The following is a 25,525-nucleotide window of genomic DNA, read 5'->3' as shown; positions in this document are numbered from 1 at the left end:
TAGTTCAACAAGTATGAAATGGCGTTAGAAGTTTAACAGAATCAGAAAAAAAAAGGCAGCCAAGGAGACACCCCACCCCCCGGGTTGGGGCAAGTCTCAAAGACTGGCAGCGCCCTGCGCCTACAAAGAGGCCCACTTTTGTTGGATCAGACTGTGGTGCAATTTATGCCCCAGGGTGTGGCAAACAGAACTATTAGTAGAGGCTAACAGCTGGGTGTGTGATAAACCACTACTGGCAGATCAACCAGAAGCTGGTAAAGGGGAGACCCTAGAAAAATACTACCAAAGAGAGTCCAGCTGAACCCAGTTATTCCTGGTGGACAGAGAGACTGCATGCTCAAGATAGCATCCTCTGAGAAGCGATACCAGAGAGACTGCACACTTCTGGGTAAATAGATTTCAGTGAACTAGAGATAAAGAGGGACTCTTTCTAATGATAGAAAGGTTGCTCTATCAGGAAAACATAATTAAATCCTCAACAGCCCAAAAATGCATGAAGCAAAGTACAACAGAATTGAAGGGGGAAATAAATAATACAACCGTAATAGTTGGGCACATCAACATCCCACTTTCAACAATGGATAGAGCATCTAGGCAGAAGAACAACAAAGATGGAAGACTTGAATAACATTATGAATCAGCTATACCTAACAGACATCGATAGAGCACACCACCCAACAAGAGCAAGGTTGCTGAATACAACATTCTTTAAAAATTGGTTTTATTTCTGTAAACTAGCAGTGAACAATCTGGATATGAAAATTAAGAAAACAGTTCAACTTACAATAGCACCAAAAATAATAAAGTACTTAGAAATAAATTTAACAAAAATGTAAGACTTGTACACTGTAAATTATAAAACGTTGAAAGAAATTAAAGAAGATCCAGGTAAATGGGAAAATATCCTGTGTTCCTGGATTAGAAAATAATATTATGAAGATGGCATTACTCCCCAAAATGATCTGCAGAGTCAGTGCCTTCCCATCAAGCCCTAGCTGGCCTCTGCAGAAATTGACAAGCTTGATCCTAAAATTTATATGAAAATTCAAGGGACCCTGAATATCCAAACAATCTTATCAAAAAACAACTTGAAATGACTTATACTTTCCAGTTTCAAAATTTAGTACAAAACTACAGTGATCAACATAGTGTGTTACTGGCATAAAGATAGATATATAGATCAGTGGAATAGAATTGGATATCCAGAAGTAAAATTTATGGCCAGTGATTTTTCACAAAGGAAGTTGGACCCCTTTCTTCTACCATATACAGAAATTTACTCAATGGATCATAAACCTAAAAATAAGTCATAAAACTATAAAACTTTTAGAAGAAAACATAGGAATAAACCTTCATGACCTTGGGTTAGCCACTAGTTTTTCAGGTACAATTCCAAAGGCACAAATGGCAAAAGAAAATATAGATAAATTGTAATTCATTAAAATTAAAAATTGTTGTACTGTTAACAGTAGCATCAGTGAAATAAGAAACTTCACAGATGGGAGAAAATATTTTCAAATCATATATTTGATAATGGAATTGTATCCAAAATATTTTGAGAATTCTTACAACTCAACAATAAAAAGGTAAATAGTCCAATTAAAAACTGGGCAAAGCATATAAATAGACATTCTCCAAAGAAGGTATTTAAATGACCAATAAGCACATGAAAAGATGATCAGCATCATTAGTATGGAAATGCAAATCTAAACTGAGATACCACTTCTTGTGTACCAAGATGGCGTAATAAAAAAGATAAGTGTTGGGGCCGGCCCGGTGGCTCAGGCTGTTGGAGCTCTGTGCTCCTAACGCCGAAGGTTGCCGGTTCAATTCCCACATGGGCCAGTGGGCTCTCAACCACAAGGTTGCCAGTTCAACTCCTCGACTCCCACAAAGGATGGTGGGCAGCACCCCCTGCAACTAAGATTGAACACGGCTCCTTGAGCTGAGCTGCCCCCCCCCCCATGGCTCAGTTGGTTGGAGCGCATCCTTTCAACCACAAGATTGCCTTTTCGACTCCCGCAAGGGATGGTGGGCTGTGCCGCCTGCCACTAGCAACGGGCAACTGGACCTGGAGCTGAGCTGCGCCCTCCACAACTACGACTGAAAGGACAACAACTTGACTTGGAAAAAAAAAAGCCCTGGGAGTACACACTGTTCCCCAATCAAGTCCTGTTCCCCTTCCCCAATAAAATCTTTAAAAAAAAAAAGATAAATGTTTGTGAGTATGTGGAGGAAGGAACCCTCATTGCTGTGGAGAATATAAAATAGTGCAGCTGCTTTGGAAAATGTAATACTCAATATATACCAATAACAAAAGATGAATACAAGTCATTTGACTTCTGCAATTACAAGACGTGCTCAAAGTGGTTACCATCAGCGTAATTTTAATAAAGTGTTCTCCTTTCTTAAAATGTGTATACATTTATTTTGGCACCCTCTGTATTTAAGAGAATTGAAAATATATATCCACACAAAAACTTGTACACAAATATTAAAAGTGGAATTGTTCCTATCATAGTAGTCACAAAGTAGAAACAACCCAGATGTTCACCAATTGGTGAATGGATAAAATATGGCATATTCTTACAATCGGATATTATTTGGGAATAAAAAGGAAGTAAGTGCTACATGTTGCAACTTAGGTGAACTTGAAAACATTGTTCTAGGAGAAGTCAGTCACCAAAAAAACAAATATTGTATGATTCCATTTATATGAAATGTCCAGAATAAGCAAGTCTATAGAGACAAAAAGTAGTATAGTGGTGATATAGTTTTGAAGCAAGTGGGAGAATGGAAGTGACTGTTAATGGGTACGGGGTTTTTTTGGAGGGTGTCAGAAAATGTTCTAAAATTAGATCAAGGTGATCGTCCCATACCTCTGAATATACTTTAAAAAAAATTAATTTTATATCTTAAATGGTTGCATTGTATGGTATGTGTATTATATTTCAGCAACAATAGTTTAAAAACAAATAGATGTGACTGTAATTGATATGAACCAACTAAAAGTAATCTGCATATTTCAGAGTCCAGGTTGATAAAATTGTTTGATTCAAGAAAACATGTAGCACCTGTCTTACTAAATGCTAGGTTAGTTGCTCTGAGTTGATTTAGATTAGAAAGTAGCTTGAATGCTACATGAAATATAGTTTAAGTATAGATATTTTGTTCAAAGTTTGAACTGACTGAATGTAGGACTAAGGAGTTAAGTACAGTTTATGCCATGTAATATCTGTTTTTTAAAAAATCACTAAACAGTGAAATGGCATTAACATATAATACAGTTGAGGATTTTATTGGACTATTTAATTAATACAGGCATACCTCAGTTTATTGTACTTGAGATTATGGCTCACTTTATTGTGGAACCAAATATCCCCGTGGTATGCCTGTACCTGTTTAGATGCTAAATCTGTATCAAAATTAAATTATTTTATTTTTGATTCATTTTTTAAATAATTTAGTCCATAGAATGTTGTCAAATACAAATACAATAAAGATTTTTGTAATGATTTATAATACTTAAGATATTTTGTTAAAAGAATTTTAAACAAATTATGTGGCAAACAGTATTATTTTATGTGGAATTGTTAAGAGAACATTGTTTTAGTTTGAATATGCAGGCGAGTTCTTTGTATTAAACTATTTGTTTACAATATATAATTGATGCTAAATTTGTCTTTGCAAAATATACATTTTGGTCGTGCTGGTGATACAATTTGGGTGATAGGGAAATCATAGCTGGTTGCAAATATCACTGGGTGTATTTAAAATCTTTAAGGAAATCCTTTGTGGATTATAACATACCTTCAATATCTGAGCTATTGCTATAGTAAGAACCAATATATTTGAATGCTCAAGGAAATTTTCCAATCAGTAATTATAGTTTAATGAGTTTACTCGTAAATTTTAAACAGAACTCATAATAAAAAAACGTGGGTAAAAACTACCCAAAATACATATTTATATTCACTTTGCTTTTACACTTTTGTGGAGATAAATTTTATCCTGATTTGAAGTTTTAAAATGTTTTAATTATATTGAACTGATTTGTCTTATCTTTAACATTTGTCTTTGATTTTGCATCTGTGCTTTTGATACTGAATGGGGAAAGATATTCACCAAATATTTTTGCAGGGACACTTAGTCGGTCTGGATGAACCAGCTTCGGGAGCTGGGCAAGAAGCTCTGCTTAAACAAGAGCAAGCAAAAATCATTCGATTCGAGAGACAAGCAGAAGAGTTCCTCAATGCAGTCTTTTATAGAAAAGGTTGGTTCCAATAAAGAATGACATTTAGCATCTGCTTGTCTTATATTAATTTCAATTTCAATGTCATTTTTCAAAAGAGTTACTTTTTAAAATATTTTTCTTTATTGATAATATGCTTTATTTCTTTGGTCAGTTAAATTTGGAATAGGGTAGTACAACCCCTTTCTTTTTTGCTCTAAAAGTGATGGTGCCATGTCAGTTTTAGTTAAATAGTTCGTAAAATTATTAAGAAAGCCTGGAAATTGTAAGGTCTCAGTATAGTATTAATTAGATTTGCAAGCATTTTTTTTCTCTTGATACAGTTTTGTTTCACTAAATTTTTTAAATTATTAAAACTGAGATTCATTATTATAAACCAGTTTTCCATATATTTGAGGTAGCATTTAATACCACCACCTCTTGTGTTTTACAATTTATCTTTCTCCTTGAAACTGTTGTAGGTTTGTTTTACATTTCTCTATCCACAAAGTTTAATTGCTGTCAGCCAAGACCTTCTGGAAGCTTCCATTCATAATCCATTCTAGTGAAGAGTCTTTACCTTTGAGATAGTCTTTCTAAATGGATTTGTAATCTTAGTTATGCCCTTCCTCTAGTTCCAAGATGGAAGCTACTATGATAGGTTCAAAAAAAAGTTTCCTACACATCCTGATAATCCTGAATATCCTTATTTAATTTTCAGCAGACTCAGTGATTCCATTTTCTTTAATATTTCTTCATATATTCTAGTTTACACCTCTGATTCCTCTGGAAATTCCCTCCTTCCCTCTGAAATTTGAAAGCTGGTGTTTGCCTGTACACTGGTTAACAGGCTGATACGTGCTGACTTGAATGGTTTGGTTACAATTAAAGACCAGCTGGGCTTCTGCTTAATGTAATCAGTATTTCCAAAAAGGAGTATGAGTTGAGGTGTATAAAATTAAGGAATGCACAAGATTATTATTTTTAGTACACTTTTTTAAAATGTCTTCCATCAGATCCCTAGACAAAATTAAATCTTCTAGTACATCTTCACTTCTCTTTTAATATCCTCTTGCAGCTTCTGACCTAAAGCTCCCAGTCAAAGCTCCCGCGCTCACCATATCCCAGTAAAGTACCCTGAATTCCAAAATTATCTTCAAAATAGTAATATTCTTGGTTTTATGAACACTTGATTAAACAATCAATTCACATTTAAAGTGTAAAAATGACTGATAGATCAGTTCTGCCTGTTTATTAACTAAGTAAAATATCTTTACACCTCTGCTGCTCCTCTCCTTTAGGATGTGTACTGAATTATTGGTTTGAGGCTGCAGCAAATGTTATTATCTGAAAAGAGGAACTCCTCTCTAATTTCTATGGAGGAATCACTTTTCATCCACTCTCTACTTAGAGGGAGTTAAGATCAATCATAAGCAGATTCCTAAGAGTGTTCTAGCCTATTTCTCTACTAGTACCATCCCTTTGTCATTTAGGAATAACTTACATTAAACTCCTTATAATTTGATTTAGACATTAAACTTTGGGAGCATAACCTTTAAGAGAAGAATTCTTTCCTTGGAATCAGTCTTAGAAAAACGTCAAGAGATGAGAATTCTTTGAAATTGTATGTAAAGTTAAATGTGCATTTCTATACTGGCGTATGATGCTCAGGAAAAGAGCTATTACTTTGCAATTGGATGTTACTCCTAGTTCTACGTATTAGTATTGTTATTTTTAGATATTTTATTAATCCTCTTGGAGATGTCCAAAGATGAGCGTTAATACTCGTCAAATTAATACCAAAAAATGTTCAATATCCAGAGATATGACAATTTAGTCTGAAGGGAATATTTTGTTTTTAATAAATAATTCAGGTATTTGGATTTGTCTTGTTTCCAAGTATTGCAAATCGTATGTTATAAATAACTGAATATAAAAAAGTTATATATAGGTATATATAGGAGTGATAATGTGTGTGTGTGTGTGTGTGTGTGTGCGTGTGTACACATACATATATGTGTGTGTGTATATATATATATATATATATATATATATATATATGTAGAAACATGCAATAAAAATAGGCTTTTTTGGTATAGACTCTATAATAAACTCCAATTCAAGAACAGTATACCTTCTACAACTGTCATATTTCTTTTTAGCTTGTTTTGTCACTTGTTAGAAAATGTGACACTTTTCTAAAAGTTAGATTTGCATTTTAAAACATACAGGTGGCTGTGAGGTAGCATTTACATGTTTTTCTATAGTTTTAATTTTGATCTGATTTGTTATTTGACTCAGTTGTGCATGTTCTAGGTATGGCTAGGTTTATAGATGTTGTGTTTTAAGTAAGTGAAGGAATGAAATGCATTCAAGAACCTTGCAAAAGATGTAAAAATTCAAATGGCAGTGATGTCATCGATTTATAAACATGAATTGTGTTTCATAATTATGTTAGTCATTCAACGAAGAGGCAAAATAATGCTGCATCCATTTAAAGCTCAAAGGTGGCAATTTATGGTTTTTATCCTAAAATATTTTTAAATCTCTAATTGTATTTATTAATCTAGTTAAACACAGATATTTGATAAATTACTTCATATTGCTTCCTATTTGGAAACTTTCTTCTTTACATATCATATATTCTCCAACTTTCCAGGGGGAAAAATATACACTAACTTATGAAAATTTGAACCTATATACAGTCTTCCATTTGGAGGATTGCATGCTATGTAAAAAAAAATATATATATATATGGATCTTAAGTGAAAAGTTAAATGAATATTTAAAAACCCAGTGGGTAGAGAGATTTTAAAAGCAGTGTGACTAAAATGTTTATTAAAACATTTAAGGTTATATAAATGTCTAACTACTGTGCTGTACACTTGAAACTAATATATTGAATGTCAACTGTAATTGAAAAATAAAAAATAAACATTTAAGGAATCATTGTCAGTGATTGTAGTATTCTGAACCTTATTTAATTGAATACCGTTATCCTTATACCATCTAGCATATTTATACTCTCTTTAGAGAGGAAAGTTAGGGGTTAGAAATACTTCTTGATAGCAGAAATGTTGCTATTGGTAGAGCAAACCTTGTTAAACTTCAGAGAATTAAATAAATATTCTGATTTTATGACCATCTTTTGGTATTGAATATTGTCCTTCAGGAAATAAAAACTATTTTTACGAGTCCTGTGAGGTTTTGAGAGGTGTGTGTGTGTGTGTTGAAGATTTCAGGTTTTAATAATGAGTCAATTATTTTCTAAATTTATAAATCAACCTATGGTCCTTACAGCTCCAAAATATGAGTAAAATGATTTACCTTCTATAGTTAACCTTTAAAAGATCAAGGGAAGTCAGGTTTTTTTGAGAAACGTCTTCTAAAGCCTCAGAAGTGTGGTGGGGGAAGTAAAGATCACGGGTGGAACAATAAGATCAGGGGGAGAGTTTTAATCAAAGGTCTATCACTAACCATCTGTACAGATTTGAAGAGGCCACTTACTCTTTAGATCACATTTCCTTCATTTGTTTAAAAAAACACACCTATCTAATGGTAATTGAGTTGATTGATCCATTTATTACTCAGCTAATATGAATGCATACTTTGCAGTAGGCAAGATTAGGTGCTGAGTAATCGCTACTCTTGAGAAGCTTAGACTCCCTGATAATGTGGTAATGATAGAGATGCGATAATAATATATTTATACAAAATATTTCCCCTTTTATTTTACCCCATTTGACCTCCAAGTTTCCTTCCAGTGCTCAAAGTATTAATGAAGTAATGAATTCATATGGTCTTTAAAATTAACATTAATTAGAAATTGAAACTTAGGTGTCTATTTCATTACTTCACTAGCTAGTGTTTAGTGGTTGACAAAGTGTATTTAAAGAACTGATGTAAAATATATGTATGATCTTAGGGTATTGAGATTTGGCATTTAAACTTGTAGCTCAAGGATTCTAAAGTTGTGGTCCTCTGACCAGCAGAATCTGGCAACTTGTTAGAAATGTCTTGAGCTCACCCTAGAACTGCTGAATAAGTAACTTTGAGGATAGGACCCAACAGTCTGTTTTTACAAGCCCTCAAAGTGATTCTGATGAACATTAAACTGTGAGAATTACTGCTCTGGTCTAATCTTGGATTGCGTTCAGTCTTTAACAGAAAGCAAATTAAGCATTCCTGAACTTGAGTTATCAGTCCATTCTTAGGAAGAAATGGCTAGGGTAAACCAGATGTGATCTATAGGTGGTAAATAGGGGAGTAATTATTTCATAATAAAGGGTTTGGGGATTTCTGTATCAGGTAAGTGACTCTTGCCCGTAAGATATACTATTTGTTATCCCCTTATTTGATTTCATAATGCTGAGGGGGAAGTTTAGAAATAATTTTACGGATTTTTTTTTAAATCTGCAACTCGTACACTTAGTAGAGACTAAAAGTGTAACTGAGGAAATGCTCTTTTACTATATTGCATTTTAAGAAAAATAAAATGAAATTTTATGTTTGCTTGAAAGCTGTCTTTTTTTTTTTTTTTTAAGTACATGTCCCACTTTAAAAGTAAATAAATCTTTGTTTACAGACAGTCCCTGGGTCTCCGACCCCAATATTCCCCTAGTGGCCCGTGAGATCATGCAGCGAATGATCCAACAATTTGCTGCTGAATATACCTCAAAAAATAGCTCTACTCAGGACCCCAGCCAGCCCAATAGCACAAAGAACCAAAGCCTGCCGAAAGCATCTCCAGTCGCCACCTCTCCCACGGCTGCAACTACTCAGAACCCTGTGCTCAGCAAGCTTCTCATGGCTGACCAAGACTCACCTCTGGACCTTACTGTCAGAAAGTCTCAGTCAGAACCTAGCGAACAAGGTATGGTTTGGTGTCCAATCAGAATAATTTGGGGAGAAAAAAAATGATTGCTAAGGAGTAAGGAGGGCACCAGTAGCAACAATAGGATAAAAATTCGTGTAATTCTTAAATTAGGGCTCACCATGCAGTGATAGAGAAGAAGCACAAGTAGTGCTTCTTAGTGGCTGCCTTACCCACTGTATTTCATAGCTCATAGTCGTGATTGACACACTACCAAGGAAAGTTAGGGGGTTACTGTTAAGTTATTTGATATTTATATAAGCATTTTATACTCGCCAAAACATTGTCATGTCCATTGTTTTTAAAACCCTTATGAAAAATTAAGTTTTTTCCCTTACCCATCAATGTTCGAGGATTAGCACCTGAGAAATAAATCTGTCTTAACTTGTTAGACAGAAGAAGTTATATCTGCAAATGAGATCACAAGGCAAAAATACGTATTTACAGTTTTAAAAAAGAAACTCTTAGGATTGTAAATAACAAGAACACAGAAGACACACATCAGGTTGTTAGGTGTATTGAGTATTTTATAGACACACAAAAACACATACATTCACACATGCACTGTATTGTGAACTAAACTTAGAGTATTTCCAAAAGGTAATTTGTTGGTGAGGATCCTAATTAAGTGAAGAGATTAAGGGGTCCTCAGTTTTTCTTAGCAAATGTTTCTTGAGTTTCTGAAAAATTTGCTCTTTTAAATAGATTAAATATTCCTGTTACGTTATCTCATTTTACCTTTAATTTCACAAAGATGAAGTGAGCATTTCAACTCTGCCATTGTTGGAACCACTGAAAATTGTAAATTGGTGATGTCTGTAGTAATGAGATTTTATTGTTATAGAAATCTCATAAGAGTATGCAGAAAGGTTATGAAATGTGTGAATCTATTAGTGAGAAATACATGTTTGTTTTGCAAATTAAGTTTGATTCTTAAAAAAACCTTTTAAAGGACTTTCTTTTGCTTATTATAAGTAATTTATGATATATACTTAATGGGTGGGTTTCAGTTGCTTATTAAAGAATCTTTTAATAGTTTTCCTTTGCTTTTCTTCTCTCTCCGTGTAGTGAGCAGCAATCAGAATCTCTTAAGTTCTAAGAGATTTCCTAGAACTTCTAGTTGTCCTATGTTCATTCACATTAATCAGTATACCTTTGTTTACCATATTTGCAGTTGTTATTTTTCTGTTTTATTGAGGATTGTTTTCTTGATTGGTAGCTTTCATTAAAATCTCTTTGCTCAAAATAATTGCATTAAAATCTTCAGGTTTAGTAGAATGACAGCATAGATGTTGTATTGCAAGTACTAATAATGGAGCTTACCACATACAGATACCACCATTTAACTTGTTACAACTAGTGTTGTACTTGAGAGGTGTGTTTTGACAGCATGCTCTTAACCAAGAGAAATTTGAACTAGATAGTAAGATTATAGTGTACAGATTCCAAATGAAACAAATTTTTATATTTCCTAAATGAATTTTAGTGTTTTCAGCTTATATCACAATGTTTTTCGTTGTAGACTTAAAATATGTTGCTTATTGGATTAGATAGACTTAGAAGTCTTTAAATAATACTGTCTTTGGTTGGAACTATTTTAAGCAGTGTATTTGCTTGTTAGATAGCTAATTGGGTTAGATGTCTAATAGGATACTTGCTTCTATATGATTACTATTATATATTTAGAAATATTAGTGACTCTAAAAGACAACACTTATTCTGTATGAGTGTGAGCTTTTTTGGTTTATAAACTCAGTAGCATATTTATTTCTAACTTCCTGAAACAGGGAGTTACAATATCTTCAGGCACAAGCCCTAAGTGGGTTCAGTATTGGGGCAGTTTTTCACATAACTAGACAGCAAGGCCTCTCTGCTGGCTGGCTGAAAATCAGAGGCGCACTGACTCTTCTCTTTATTTTGGACAGAATGGCATCTTTAAAAGTTGTCCAGATTTTGAGTTTTCTTTTCTAGACGTGTCTATTAGGGGGGAAAACCCTTTATGGGACAAGAACATTCTAATTTTATGTTCATGAATAACATGAATTTGTGATTGGGTCTAGTTTCTGTTAAAAATAAAAAGTTAAACCTCTAGGCTCTCATCAGTATCAAGACTTTCATTTTTTTTTCTTTCTTTCAATAAACTTTGCCCACCAATTTATAATAACGCTGATTGAAAAACTTTGCCTTTATAAATGTCCGCAAGTGAATTTTGAATCTCCACAGATTTTTTCCCAAAAGATTGACAACAAATACACAGTTTTTACAGATGTGTCCAAAGAGTAGTTAAGATACATGCACATTATAAACAATCAACAACTGATTCATTTTATAGACTTTGTTACATAGTGTATAAATGTAATTTAACTACAAAACTTGTATTTTAAAATGACTTTCATATTTTAAATTTCCTAAACCAAATTTTTATGTATTTTTAGTGTTTTAGGTAGACTTAGCTCTTAAGAAATTTAGTTTTATAATTTGTATGACATTGTGGCATTAAAAACTCACATGCTTTGATCAAGATAAATTTAGAAAATGAAGTCCAATAGTTCTGTTGGTGAACCTCGTGCTGTACAAACTGCTATTTCTTATATCTCACTGTGTCTTAACATCTGCAGTGATACACTTTATCTTTTCTTTTGCCCTATTAATAAAATATTTAACACTTGGAGATACTAGATATAATAAACTTTGCTAAATTTATGTTGATTCAGGAGGAAAAATATCCTGAATCTATTAATTAATTGATTTCATAACTCAAATATATAGCCAGTAGTGTATCGGCTTAGTTGACTAGGCCTACTGCTTTGTCATTTTTAGTCTATTCAGTTCACATTACTTCGAGTTTTTAATACCCTCAGGTGTTTCTTTGTGTCTCTACAGACGGTGTACTTGATCTATCCACTAAGAAAAGTCCATGTGCTGGCAGCACTTCCCTGAGCCATTCTCCAGGCTGCTCCAGTACTCAAGGGAACGGGTAAGGGAAAATATCTGTAGCCTTCACAGTTTTATAGGGGACAGTTTGTCAAAGATTGATGCCAGTCTCCCTTGTATATTTTAAAAATCAATCCTTCAGGGTAACACTCTTACAGGTGGGCCTTTATTAAAATTACTTTCAATCCATCAGTCAAGTAAAGCACAGCCTGTGAAATCTATAATTGACTAGTATAGATCAATTTTGCCAGTTTCGTACAAATAGTAAATAATTGGAATATGGCTTTGGACTGTTTGTTGTTGAATGTGAACCCCAACCTAAATAATTCCAGAGTTCAGATGTAAAGGCAGTATTATGTGTGCTGAAGTTGTTGAATAAAAATTGGGCCCAGTATTTAACTTGGTATCTCTATTGGAGTATGGGGGTGTGTGGGGGCTGTTTCTTTTTTTCTTGTCTGTTTTGTTTATTGATTTGAACTGCACTTTTAACTCTGTGACAGTTCGGAAAAATATATGTGTTTTTTGTTTTTTAAGTAGATAAGACTGGTTGTAAACATTGATGGATAACTATCTTACGCTGCCAAGTTTTGGTAATTAATGCTTAGTTTTGATAATGTTTAGCAAACCAAAGTGAATTTTCTGAACCTAATTTTACAGTATAAGAATTGTCTAATTCTTCCTCTATGTGTACATAGTAATCATTTAGAAAAGTCAGGAATTAATGATTTAGATATTTAGGTGCCATATTGGGAAGGCATTTCCATAAAACTGTGTTGTGACCAAAAATCAATTTCATCTAGATATGAAAAATAACTTCAGTATATTAAATTAGTTAATATTTAGGTTTATTTGACTTTTACAGTATCAACATGGGGAAATTGTTTAGATGGTAAAGAAATAAGTAGACACTAAATGGACTAACCCTTTGACTTACTCTTAATTACCTTCAAATTGAAGGATTTCTTTACTGACTGACTTCTAAAAATGATCCCTTTACTTTCTTTAAAATTCCATCATTTTCCCTTTTCTGTCGTCCTCTACTCAATCTAGAAATAATTTAATTCATTTTGCATAGCTTACTAATCTTTTTCCTTAAGCCCTGCTTTTCACTATAGTTTTTATATATAAGTCGTCATGGTCCCAAATCATTCGGTTCCATTTATATATTAAAAACACTTGAGTTGTGTAATTAAGGACACATGTAGGAGAAGCATAAGTACGGTTTGTATGCATGAATCCCTTGCTTAGGGTTCACTTAAAACTTGGCCACCAAATCTATGTATTAGTATATGGTTGAAGTTGTGTTTATCCCTCTGAATGGAAAGAAAGTGTTTTCTATGTGGTATTGTTTTCTGGAATACAGAAACACTGACAATATTGCCCATCTTTTAGTTGAATATTCATTATTTTCCTTATTATGTTTTTTAGCAATAACAGTACAGAGTCCCTGTAGGCTTTTGGAGAACATAGCTGGTTTATCATTTCTGTAATTTCCACTTTTGTGCCTAGTTAATGTAATTATTCCCCTTGGGCATGCTTTACCAGTTGCCAGTTTTATCATTGGTGATCTTTCTCTATTGTGAAAATGAAAACCTTATGAATTAACTTTGTGTAAGTAGTAGACATTTTAAGCATTATGTGAAAAGTTATTCACTTGAAATTTAAAAATTAATGTTTGGTATCTTAAGTTTTTTTAAAGAAAACTGCTACAAAATTGATTATATATATACCTGTGACAATAATTACTTTCACTAGAACTTAAGGAACAAAGGTTTGGGGAAAATAAAGTGCAGTTTCTTTAAAGCTTGGCTTATTTCAAATGGAGAATCTGTGGTAGTCATGTATCTGGAACTAATAGTGTTTTAAAATGAAGAAGTGTGGTAAGTTATAATGCGATGGGTATTTTGGTTTGGGTTGGGTTTTTTTTGTTAGTTTGTTTTTTTCCTGTTGGGGCTGGTAGCATATTTTTTTCCCAAGCAAAATAAGAAATGTTATTTGGAGTTGTCTGATTTTTGATAATGAACATCAACTTGTTTGTGGGATAAATGAGCAGTTATCTCTGGGTTCCACCAATGTAAATGGTTCCAATTTTATAGCTGATTGTCATGAATGTTGGATGTGTTGCATTAAAATAAATAATTTGGCTTACTCTTTTATTACTGTACTTGTTTAGTGGTAACGTCACGTTGGTAACACAATTGTGTGTAGATCTATGGAGACTTGATGATTACTTTGTAATTAATAATTAAGGTGCTATTTTCAGACAGTTGCGCGAAACTTTTTCTCCGAAAATTTGTGAACCCAACCAGAGACCAGCTGACAGGTTTAATTTTTCTTTGCCCAAAAAGCTCCTGGTTTTTTTTCTTTTTTCCTTTTTGTTTTTTTGTGAACACGTTTTAAAACTAACTGCTGAGACCATTTTTTTTTTTAATTTTAGAGAAAAATAAATAAATAACACAAACACAAAGTGATGTTACCCAAGCAAGGCCTTCTAATAAAGGAGTGGTCCCCTCACCCATCCCTCCCTACCTGTGCAAGTCCTGCTCACATCAGTTTCCTTCCATCCAATTAGGCGACCTGGGAGACCCAGCCAGTACCGCCCAGACGGACTTCGGAGTGGTGATGGGGTACCTCCAAGAAGCTTACAGGATGGAACCAGGGAAGGTTTTGGACACTCCACATCACTCAAAGTTCCATTGGCTCGATCCCTGCAGATTAGTGAAGAACTACTGAGCAGAAACCAATTGTCCACAGCTGCCAGCCTTGGGCCATCTGGATTACAGAATCATGGACAACACTTAATATTATCCAGGGAAGCCTCTTGGGCAAAACCACATTATGAGTTCAACCTCAGCCGTATGAAGTTCAGGGGAAATGGTGCACTCAGCAACATCAGTGACCTTCCTTTTCTTGCAGAAAACTCTGCCTTTCCAAAAATGGCACTTCAAACAAAACAAGATGGAAAAAAGGATGTGAGCCATTCATCTCCTGTAGATTTAAAGATACCACAAGTTCGAGGAATGGATCTTTCTTGGGAGTCTCGCACTGGTGATCAGTACAGCTATAGCTCTTTGGTAATGGGTTCACAAACGGAGAGCGCGCTTAGTAAAAAATTGAGGGCTATTCTTCCAAAACAAAATAGAAAAAGCATGTTAGATGCTGGACCCGATTCTTGGGGCTCAGATGCTGAGCAGTCTACCTCTGGACAGCCATATCCCACCTCGGATCAAGAAGGAGACCCTGGCTCCAAGCAGCCTCGGAAGAAAAGAGGGCGTTACAGACAGTACAACAGTGAGATACTGGAGGAAGCAATCTCAGTGGTTATGAGTGGAAAAATGAGTGTTTCCAAAGCTCAGAGTATTTATGGGATTCCCCACAGTACACTGGAGTACAAAGTGAAGGAGAGGCTGGGCACTTTGAAAAACCCTCCAAAGAAAAAGATGAAATTAATGAGGTCGGAGGGGCCAGATGTTTCTGTAAAGATTGAATTAGATCCCCAGGGAGAGGCAGCACAAAGTGCAAATGAATCAAAAAATGAGTAGGAATACTGTAGAGTGCCAATTACTGTACAAACTGGGTGAGCACTACTGCTGTCATTGCTTGCACCTAACTTCATTTACTGTGACACTTGTTTCTTTGCAGAATTTGCATTGACTTGTGTGTACAGAGGTGAAAAGTGCATTCTGAATGTTGCATATTTTAAATTTTTCATGTGCTGTATGGCTCGGGATATTGTTTGGCCTTTTGCATGTTTCTCTACAAGAGAATTGAGTTACCTCACAGAGAACAGATAACATGGAAGTGGACTCCTTGCCTGTAGAGCCTGCATGCTCTTCTTTCCTTTCCTTTTCTTTTTTTTTTTTTTAAGTTATATTTGCCTTTCTTTAAAAGGAAAAAAAAAAAGCCCCCTTTTAGAAGCCACCTCTGTCATACTGGGAGCTTTTTCATTGCAATTGGAAAGCCATCTTATAAAATTATTCATATTTTCTTCTACAATTCAACTAATTGAAGGATTAAACTAAAGAAAAAAACTCTTTAAGAACACTGAACTTTAGAATGTAAGGAATTTCGTAATTCGATGATAAAGAATTATTTGGGTCAAATCACATTTTAGGATTTTTTTTCTCATTGTTAAATTTACTTAACAAGTTAGCGATCTATTTAGTGCTCACCCAGAGGGGAAGGAGGTGGGAAATGTGCACACACTACCTTCAGAAATGCTATGGTTAATTACTTTGTAACACTACCTTTGCTGTAATTTCATTTGGGATTTTCTAAGGGTAGAATTTGGTCTCACCAACAAGTGAGGATATAGCCTTATTTCATAGAGGACGAGCTCCGTTCTTACTCAGGAGCAGTCAGGGTACATTACATAAAACAGGAGAGGATGCCTCATTTTAGCAAACTAAGTTTCTTTATATTCTTAAATCCTTTTACGAATTTGATCATGTTCTAACGACTGAATGTTGTTGCAGCAACTAGTAAAAAATATACAAGATCTGTTTATTGGGGAATGGGAGAAATGGGAAAAGAAATGTGTGTAAGTAATTATAATATTGTGAACGTGGTATCTAGAATTTACAGCCTCAGTAGTCTGCCCAAGTATCCATATGAATGAAGGATCCATGTTTATGGTGAGAGAAAAAAACACAACCCCAAGGTAACCTAATATGATTTAGGTTGCATTTCAATTCTAATAATTCAATCAGTAATCAAGATCATTAGTTTCTTTTTAAACTAATCCAGATACTAGTACAGGAGGGGAGGGGTTGATGGTTTTTTAGTTTTTATTTAATTCATTGCTTTGAGTCTTTTTTTCTTTTTGGCATCCTACATAACAGCCCCTTTATAACTTTCTGATATTTGCTTATTTTTTATGGTTGTGTAGCACACAGTTCAGGACCTTTCAGATCATGTTTGTATAAGCACTCCTTGAAGAACATCTAAGCTTTTTTTTCACATGGGCTTTTAAAATCATAGTAATTAAGTTGGGAACATTTATTTTCTACAGTTTTTGGCAAAAAGAACTGATAAAGCCTATGAAATTTAATTTTGCATTATAACCAAACTGTTTGTGCAAAACAAAATCCATACAACATACACCCTGTATTCTAATCTACTGAGAAAGATGGTCAGGCCCTTCTAAATGCTTAACCGAAAACAAAAAAATCATTGTAGTTTTTGTATAAAATGAAATCAAACTTGGAGTATTAAATTGAGGCTGATGATTTCAGGTGAATGCCAACAGTTTAAAGAGAAGTAGGTCCAGATATTCCCAAGGCATAAATTCTTGACTGGAAACATTGGAGCAGTTAATTAGGTTGTGGATAGTTTTCCCTCAGCAACTTACGTGTTCAAAGGTTAGGCACACCATTGCTGTTATTAAAATACATGCACTGCTCATTCTTGATGTAGCCTGGGCTTGGGTTCCTCTTTTGGTTTGGTTATTTTGTGTAGCAGTTTAATCAGTAGATGACTGAGCCTGTTTTCTCTTAGCTCTCTAGACTTCTCAACAGAAAAAGCAGTTTTGATTTCAGAGGAGTATATGACTCTGCAGTATTTTCTAGCCTAGCTGGAAGTTGCAATAAAAATACTCTATGAAATGTATGGTTTTCATCTGCAGTTGAAGGAAGTTGTTAAAAGTTTGCTGAAAGCAAAGGGCTAAGCTTATGAAGAAATGCCTCCTTTGTTCCACACTCAATAATTTGTCACACACAATTAATTGTAGTCATGGTGCCTTTTTGCATGATGCTTGGGGTACTCAGTAGCCCAAGATTGCTACAGAAAGGTCCTTTGAGCAATTAATTTGTGCTTGCTTTTATCCCCTCTCAGAAAGGTTTCATTAAAGGCCCATTTAAAAATTTGGCCCTAAAAGTTCAACTTTTGTAGAGTTTTACTGTTCAGAGAGGTTTAATCCTGTGTGGTAGTCTATAAAGTGACGTATGAGTTGAGTTATGTAAATTTTGTCATTGTAGTGTACATGGAGTGATCTCATTTTACTAACATAAATATTTTCTATGTGTGTTTCAGTGGATGACAATCGAGCAGCAGAAGAATGGTGTGCCTACCCTTTAATGCTGCAGTTTAAATAAGAGAATTTGTATTGTGTCATTTCAGATTGTAGGCTGAGAGTTGTAAATAGTGAAAATTTGAGTACTTCTATTATTTGTTTTGGTTAGAAAATGAATTTAAAAAACAAACCAAACTCTAAACTTTCTCAGATTAAAAGTCCTGAGACCTGAAGATTGTAATATTCATGTCTGTGAAGCTTTTAAACATTACACTTGAGATCAGTCATGACTTGATATTCAGGTAAATTTTCTTTTCCAAGAAGCTTTGAATAAGCATATTTCCTCCAAAGGTCTCTGTCTCTGTCTCTCTCTCTCTCTCTCTCTCTCTCTCTCTCTTTCTCTCTCTTTCTCTCTCTTTCTTTCTCTCTTTTTTTTAGTGTAGATTATTTTAAAGCACTAATTGCATTACTTTGGTAACTGCAATATAAAATAGCCATTATTGTTTTGTGAAGCATGGTTGAAATTAGATAGTGGTCCCTTTTAAATTCCATGAGCCTCTCAAAAAAAAAAAAAAAACCTTAAAAAAAAATACGGAAAGCTGCTGAATATTTCAAAAGATATATATTTTACCTTATTGTAGGTTTTGTAAAGTTAGTTTGTAATATTCAGGTGCACTTTTAATGTTAAATTTTGTGTTCAGAGTTCCATTATACCATGTATTTCTTGGAGGTGGCTCATCACATGGCTGGCTGTCAGTCTTGGTGCCGCAGTGATCCCTTAATATTTGATTTCTCTCTTGATTTGCCACTATTCTGTATTGGCACTTTCAGTGTAGATATTCTAGTTTGGGGATGTCCTCATAAGTGTGTAATAGAGATTGGTCTATTCGCATGCTTAATTTCTGCTAATCAGAGTTTTGCATGGCCAAAACAACAGTTGACCATTTTTATGGTATGGGAAAGTATAGTTCACAACTGTTTTTGTCACAAAAGCCTTTTCTCCTCTCATTTTTCAGTAGGCGGATGATGACATACTCAAACTATATGATATTACTCAAACTAGTGTTTGAGGAGACATTATTCAAAATCAGTTCTTGGCATTTTTTATGAGAGAACATTGACATTATAGAGTGGATAAGCTATGGCACTATAAAATAAAAAACACTAATTCTGTGGAAGGATACCTAGTTGGTATTTTTATCATTAGCTTTCTCATTTCTGAGACAGTAGAGTCATCAAGCTTGACAGTAATGTATTATATTGCTTTGTTCAGTAGGCTTACAAGTGACACTGAACTATGTGATGAGCTGTACACTTATTTTTGTTCCCCAAATACCATGAAGGACAAGGTCTCTCTTTCAGGAAAAATAATTTATATTTGTGTGTAATACTTTTTACTATTAAGTTTGTTGTTGTTCTGAAGTTTAGGTGTTGCTTGATGAACCTTTACTGCAGCAGATCATGGATATGAGTAAGGCTTTGTGTGGTAATAGGGGTCCTTATGTGAAAGTAATTACTATTCAGTTCTGGTGCGCAAGCTCAACAAGTGTGAAATGTGTATTAGCTTGATTTGGTACACTTTTACTTTACGATATTGAAGTGCTTTTAGAATTCTGGTTATCTTATATAAACCATTACCTCAACCAATTGGCATTTCCATTCTCCAACATTTTACCTGAGCTGTAATATGAGCTGTATGGGATCAGATAGTAAAACAGTAAGGCACAATGAGAAGTTTAGTTTCCAATTTTCTGGAGAGAACTCTGAATTAGACTAAAAGTAACTACCTGCAAAGGCCCATATCATAACTACCTTCTCTCGTTAGGCAGTACATAGCAGCCTGGGAGCTGCTAGTGAGCTGTGTTCTCCCTCCGCCCCAAGTAAGCACACGGTGCAAGGCCTGTTCTAAGCCTTCGTGATTCTCTTACATTTCATTGACCCAGAATAGTGAAGTTTGGATTCAGTTAGGTATTTTTATAAAACAAATTAATGAGTCAGCCCAATGTCAGAACCTGAAATTTTGAGTAGTTCTGACAGATACATGACAGCCGGTGTCATCATCTCTAACAGCTATTACCCCTGTGGATTTAATTTTGAAACCACATATTTTTGCTTTTGTAATTACTCTTTAAATTCCAGAGGTTGTTTTCATATGAACCACCCTTTTCTATATATTCAGGTTGCTGTCATTGGTAATAGAATATGGCAATAGACTGAATTGCTCCACTTAATCTTTTATAGGAGACATTGAACGTTATAGGTTCAATTTTGATGTTCATGAAGATATCAAAGATTGTTTTCCTTGTTACCTTTCCATTGCAGTTAGGTCTTCATTAATACTATGGTCAGGCCAGTGTTGTTAAAAATGTAATGGCTTTAGCCCATTTAGGAGACTATTAAGCTATGTGAGGATTTTTTAAAAATCTAATTGCTTTCAAACTACTGAAAAGGAAAAAAGTATAATTGTGGTACAAGGAATGCAGACCTCCAAAGTCGTCTCAGTTGTTTTTGGGGGGTTGGGTGGGGGGATTCATTCTGTCCTTGAGACTTGAGTAGGATTTGTGAACATGGTGACTGAAGAGAAAATAGAGGAAATTCTTTGCATATCCTGTCTCTTATTCCCAGATAATCTCACAGTTGCCTTTTAAAGGAGCAGATATTAGCCCTGTAGCTGTGTGCCCTAAGTGTTATGAAGGAGATTGGGGGAGAGGGGTGGAAAGTAGGATGGGCAAGTATGAAGACTTGAGAAAAGCCTAAAGATTCTGTCCTACAATGCGAAAAATGAGTCGCAGGATAGATAATGTAGTAAAGTTGGGCCATCTTCATGTGATAGTCAGAAAAGTCTTTCAGATTGTTTGAAAGTGAAAATCAAGGCTAATGTTGATTTGACAAACAGTAACGTGAGTTAATTCTGCAACTATTGGGGGTAATTTTAAGGTTTCCAGTTCATTTAAAGCTATATCAATAAAAGCCGAAAAGCAAGCACTTTTAGTTAATCATAGATTTATTGGATGTTGCAGATATTATAATCATACTATTTAATTTTTATTGTTTGAATATGGAAATGAACTCTACCCCATCTTGAACTGTCATTGAACAGACTCAAGATGATCTTTTCAACACTGGAAATGACCCTACACACATACCAAAAAAAATTGAAAGCAGTAAGACATATTTGAAGATCCATACCTCTTAGACTTTTTAGATTTGGGAAAGAATTTATAAACCTATAACCAGTATTAGTACAGTCTTAGATTCCTTGTTCTGCATAATTGCACCCTTTCTCAGGTATGTCCTGAAAACAAATTTTAAAATAATCTCTTTAGAGATTAGAGTCTCAGTGGATAGTGTGTAAGGGGACTGGGGGCGGGGGGGTTGGACACAGGACACTGACACAGTAGAGCAGGGATTTTTAACATTCAATAGCCAAATAGATTTTCAATCTAGACTATTTTTACCCCCTCAGAATGAGTGAAACAACATCTGTTATGTGGTAAATACCTGGTGCTACACTCCTAAAAGTTTTCTTTTATCCAGGTGACATTTTTTTTCCTGCTTGGTGGAAGGGTATATAGTAAATTTTACTGTCACTAGAAAAGCACTTGTTTGAAATGTTTTAAGTACTACAAAAGGGATAATTCAGCACTTTTTCTGTTACAACACTAAAGTCTTAATTTATCTTCAGAGTCTTAGGTACTGTAAGTTTTAGGGTGATTACTTAAAAATATAAAACATACTACATAATATGGGGTCAAATCACATTTATATACATCTTGTCTTATTAAAAAAAGACTAACATTTTGTACCTTTTAAGCAATTCCAAGTGATTGCTTCGTTTTTTTCCCATTTCATTAAGTATTTCAGGCTTAAGAATTGGAATTTGAGAGGAGGTGAGGGGATGATCCCCCAAAATGAAAAATTGTGTCAGACCATTTTAGAAAAAGTAAATTGCTGGGAAATTGGGTAGGGATTCTCTCTCCCTTTAAGTCTTCAGGGAATGAGCAGTATTTAGAATCTTTGGCTGAAATTCAAGCCTTTTTACTGTGTAAATTTTTAATATTAATTCACTGACATGCTTTTTACATCAGAGGACTGAAAATGGATCTTAATGTTTTTAAGTTGTGGAAGGGTATATTTCTAAAATGAGGGGGGGATAATTAACTAGGTTAGTATACCAGCATTAGTAAGTTTAAGGAATTTTAGTATGTAATAGCAAAGTGTTTGATTAAAAGTCTAATCCTATATTGCTAGTCGAAATTAGTTACATTCTGATCTAGGAAAGATATAGTCATTGATATGCTGTGCTGTCAGAAAACCAGACTAAGAAACCTTTATCTGACTCCCACATGTTGCTTGTTCTGATGGGATGTATACTTTACAGCAGCTTACTGCTGCTTTGAGAAGAAACGTATAAACTATACATTTGGAGTGTTTGCATATAATTCGTTATAACCTCCACTTTAAACTGTCAGACATTGGTATTTTATCAGTCCACACTGTTAAATAAAACTAATGTTCTTAGGAATCCAACTTGTACACACTGTTTAAAAACCCTCAGGGACAGTTTACACACTATTCTCACTCAATTCAGGTACTTTGATGCTATTCTTAAACCTAGCAGTGACTTCTATTTTTCTGTTTTGCTTTTATTTCGACGTGCTGGTAGCACATCCTTGATGAATGTCAACTTAAAAACTCAGTTCAGGTATCCAGGTATAACTCAGCCAAACAGATTTTAAAGCTGCATATAACTCTCCAGCACACGGTGCCTCACACTCTTATAGTGGCATTCTATATATTCAGTTATTACTACTGAGCAGATAATATGGGGGTTCCTGTTAACAGTGTATTTAAAAAACAAAATGTGCATAAATGTATAGCCAGCACATGCACCACACACACACTTAAACTATGTTTTTAAATGCCACTAATAGCCAGCACAATTAAACAACATTCCTTGCTGCTTCTGAAGAATACAGATGCGGTCCCTCTTTGATGTGGCTCTTGCTTCTTCACCATACTACTACTAAATTCAAGCACTGGTCCTTGGGTGTCTGACCTCTACATTCTAGTTTATGCAATGTCTTTAGCGAATTCTGTGCACTGGCCACTGTGATGGAACCATTGGGCCAGGAGTGCTCTGAGTTTATTAGTAGTGATTCTGCCAAAGTTGGTGTTGTAACACGAGTATGTAAATGTCAAAAAATTGGCAGAGGTCTGGGTCTGCATATCAGCAGACAATTTTGTCAGTATATTTTGTAGCCTTGAAGTCCTCGGTGACAAGTTTCTTCTGATGCGAAGTTCTAATTCGAGTATTTTAGCCCTTTGCATCTTTAATGTTAATACTTGTCTACTAGAGGTCTTTATTCATTAATATTCCTTTTGTTTTCTACAGTACTATCTGTAGTTAACAAAATAGATTATTCCTCTGCTTTAATATTTGATATCTTACATCTAAAAAGGAATTCTCCATATATAAAACCCATAGCCTTTGACGATAGGAAAATGGCATCATTCAGATTTCTAGAAGTTCAAGTGTCATGCGACAAAACAGGAACCCCCTTTACTCTTATGGACCTCATTTCAATATACTGTTTACAGTTTAACGGAATTGTATAATTTAATATTTCTCTTGTACTGTAGTTTATATTTATTTACAGATTTTTTTTGTACTGTGTGATTTGAACTTTTGTTCCTTGCTATGATCAATGTTTATGTAGTAGAGCACTTATGATCACAAATTAAGTTTTTTGGTTTGATTGCACTACATTAAATTTTTAATGCAGTTCTGATTTTTGACTGGACTAAAATAAGCTGTGTCTTAATGTATGTGATGAGTACTTAAAACTTTAATCCATGTGGTCCCCCTTTTTGTTTTTTTGCATTGTATGTCAAAAGCGCTAGTTCTTTCGTGCATGTGTAAGATTTAATGGTTCCATTGTATTATTTGACCATGACATTTTGGAGAAACATTCCCAGCTGTAATGTTGTGTATGGTAGTTCTCACTGGATGCTAGACTTTTCAAAACCACTATTCTTCTAATAAATTTTGTTGTGAAAAACTGTTTTAAATGCTTGGTATCTAGTTTTTAATATTTTAAATCCACAAACGGGGTAGAATTTTGGGGTGTACTATAAATGCACATGATAATCAAAATCGGTTATTTTTTATGATACTTTCCAGATGAAATCTCTTAGATAACTAGAAGTTGTGGCTTCAAAATTGTGCTTCAGTTTTTGGATGCAGTACTGCCTTGTAACTCTTTGCCTTTACTAATCTGATACTCCCCTGCCTAAGTTTTCTTCATTGGATTATTACCTATAAAAAAATATATTCAACTAAACAAGATATGTTTATATTTTCATAATACCTGCTTTCTATACTTAGTTTTTCATAATTGTTTTAGAGTAAAACTGTATGCTGAGAGTACTTCCTAAAAAGAATAATGATTTAGTCATTTTTGTTTGCTCTTTTCTTGAGACGTAAGTGTGAAAGCAACACTGTCAGTCAATGAAGGTTATTATAGTAGTTGGGATGCTGGGAAGGATGTTGGTATTTCCTTTTTCCGGACAAAGAAAGAACAGCATAGATGTTGCTCAACATTCATACTGTGGTCTTTAGAAACTAGGTGTATAAAGAAATTTTGTATTATAAAGTGATTCCTGTTGTAAAGTGTTTGAGGAACAGCGGGATTATAATGATACAGGTTAGAAATGATATGAGCAATATATTTTAGACAGCTGCCTTTTTAAACTCATATACATGTAATTAATGTAGGCTGATTGAAACGATTTCTGATCATTTCTAATGGCATTTTATATTTAAAATATTATTCTTAGTAGTTGGTCTAGATTATCTTTTAATTTTTTTCTTATTTCTTTGGCTGTCAAGCTATTTCTGCCTTTTGGGCTGATGTTTATAAAATTAGAAATGTTTGTTGGTAAAGGCTTGTTCATTGGCTTCATTTGTTCCCTTAGTTATATCACATTTTTGTAGAACATTTTTCTGAAAACCTAATTATTATTTCTTTGTAAATTTCAACGCTGTAATTTGTTTCTTGTCATTATCCATTCTAAACTGGTGGCTAGATCAGTGTAGTAAGATTATAATCTATCGTCTTGAATATATTTTAGTGATCCTGTCTTCAAGTTGATATTTAGCCCTTCAGTTGTTATGACCCTATTTTTTTAAAGGAGTTATTCTAATCCATAATTTTCTTCTTTGATTCTGCGGATTCTTTGGAATTTATTCAGGGACCCTATGTCTTAACAAGGTGTGGGAATCAGGGAAATTGCATAAGGGAAATGGAGTGGAAAAATGGAAAATGGTATAGCTTTCTGCCATTTTCTGAGTTGTGGAGTTATTTTTTCCCCCAAGGACTGTGAATTCTTCTCACCAGACATTTGTATTCAAGTGTAAAAGCATAAACCCAAGTCATATGATGTTAGACTTTGTAGCTGAAATATGTGAAAAAAT

The 25,525-nt window shown here is 34.3% G+C and overlaps 1 protein-coding gene across 23 annotated transcripts in view; it reads left to right on the top strand.

Moving 5' to 3' along the window:
- The window catches only part of LCOR (ligand dependent nuclear receptor corepressor), a 126,773-nt gene that overhangs the window by 75,361 nt on the left and 25,887 nt on the right, over positions 1-25,525 (top strand). For 12 of the 23 annotated variants that reach the window (XM_074339277.1, XM_074339272.1, XM_074339280.1 and 9 more), the window contains 3 exons: positions 4,141-4,273; positions 8,817-9,104; positions 11,988-12,081. The exons of 6 other annotated variants lie outside the window; for them this stretch is intronic. In XM_074339277.1, coding sequence (XP_074195378.1) covers positions 4,141-4,273; positions 8,817-9,104; positions 11,988-12,081 — 515 coding nt within the window. Of the gene's footprint in view, positions 1-4,140; positions 4,274-8,816; positions 9,105-11,987; positions 12,082-14,610; positions 24,121-25,525 lie in introns of those variants that run through there. 5 more of the 23 variants (XM_074339291.1, XM_074339290.1, XM_074339289.1 and 2 more) reach the window with 1 other exon arrangement.

The sequence above is a fragment of the Rhinolophus sinicus genome, linkage group LG07 (assembly GCF_036562045.2).
Source record: "Rhinolophus sinicus isolate RSC01 linkage group LG07, ASM3656204v1, whole genome shotgun sequence".
Taxonomy (NCBI): domain Eukaryota; kingdom Metazoa; phylum Chordata; class Mammalia; order Chiroptera; family Rhinolophidae; genus Rhinolophus; species Rhinolophus sinicus.
This window is presented reverse-complemented; position numbering and strand designations above follow the sequence as displayed.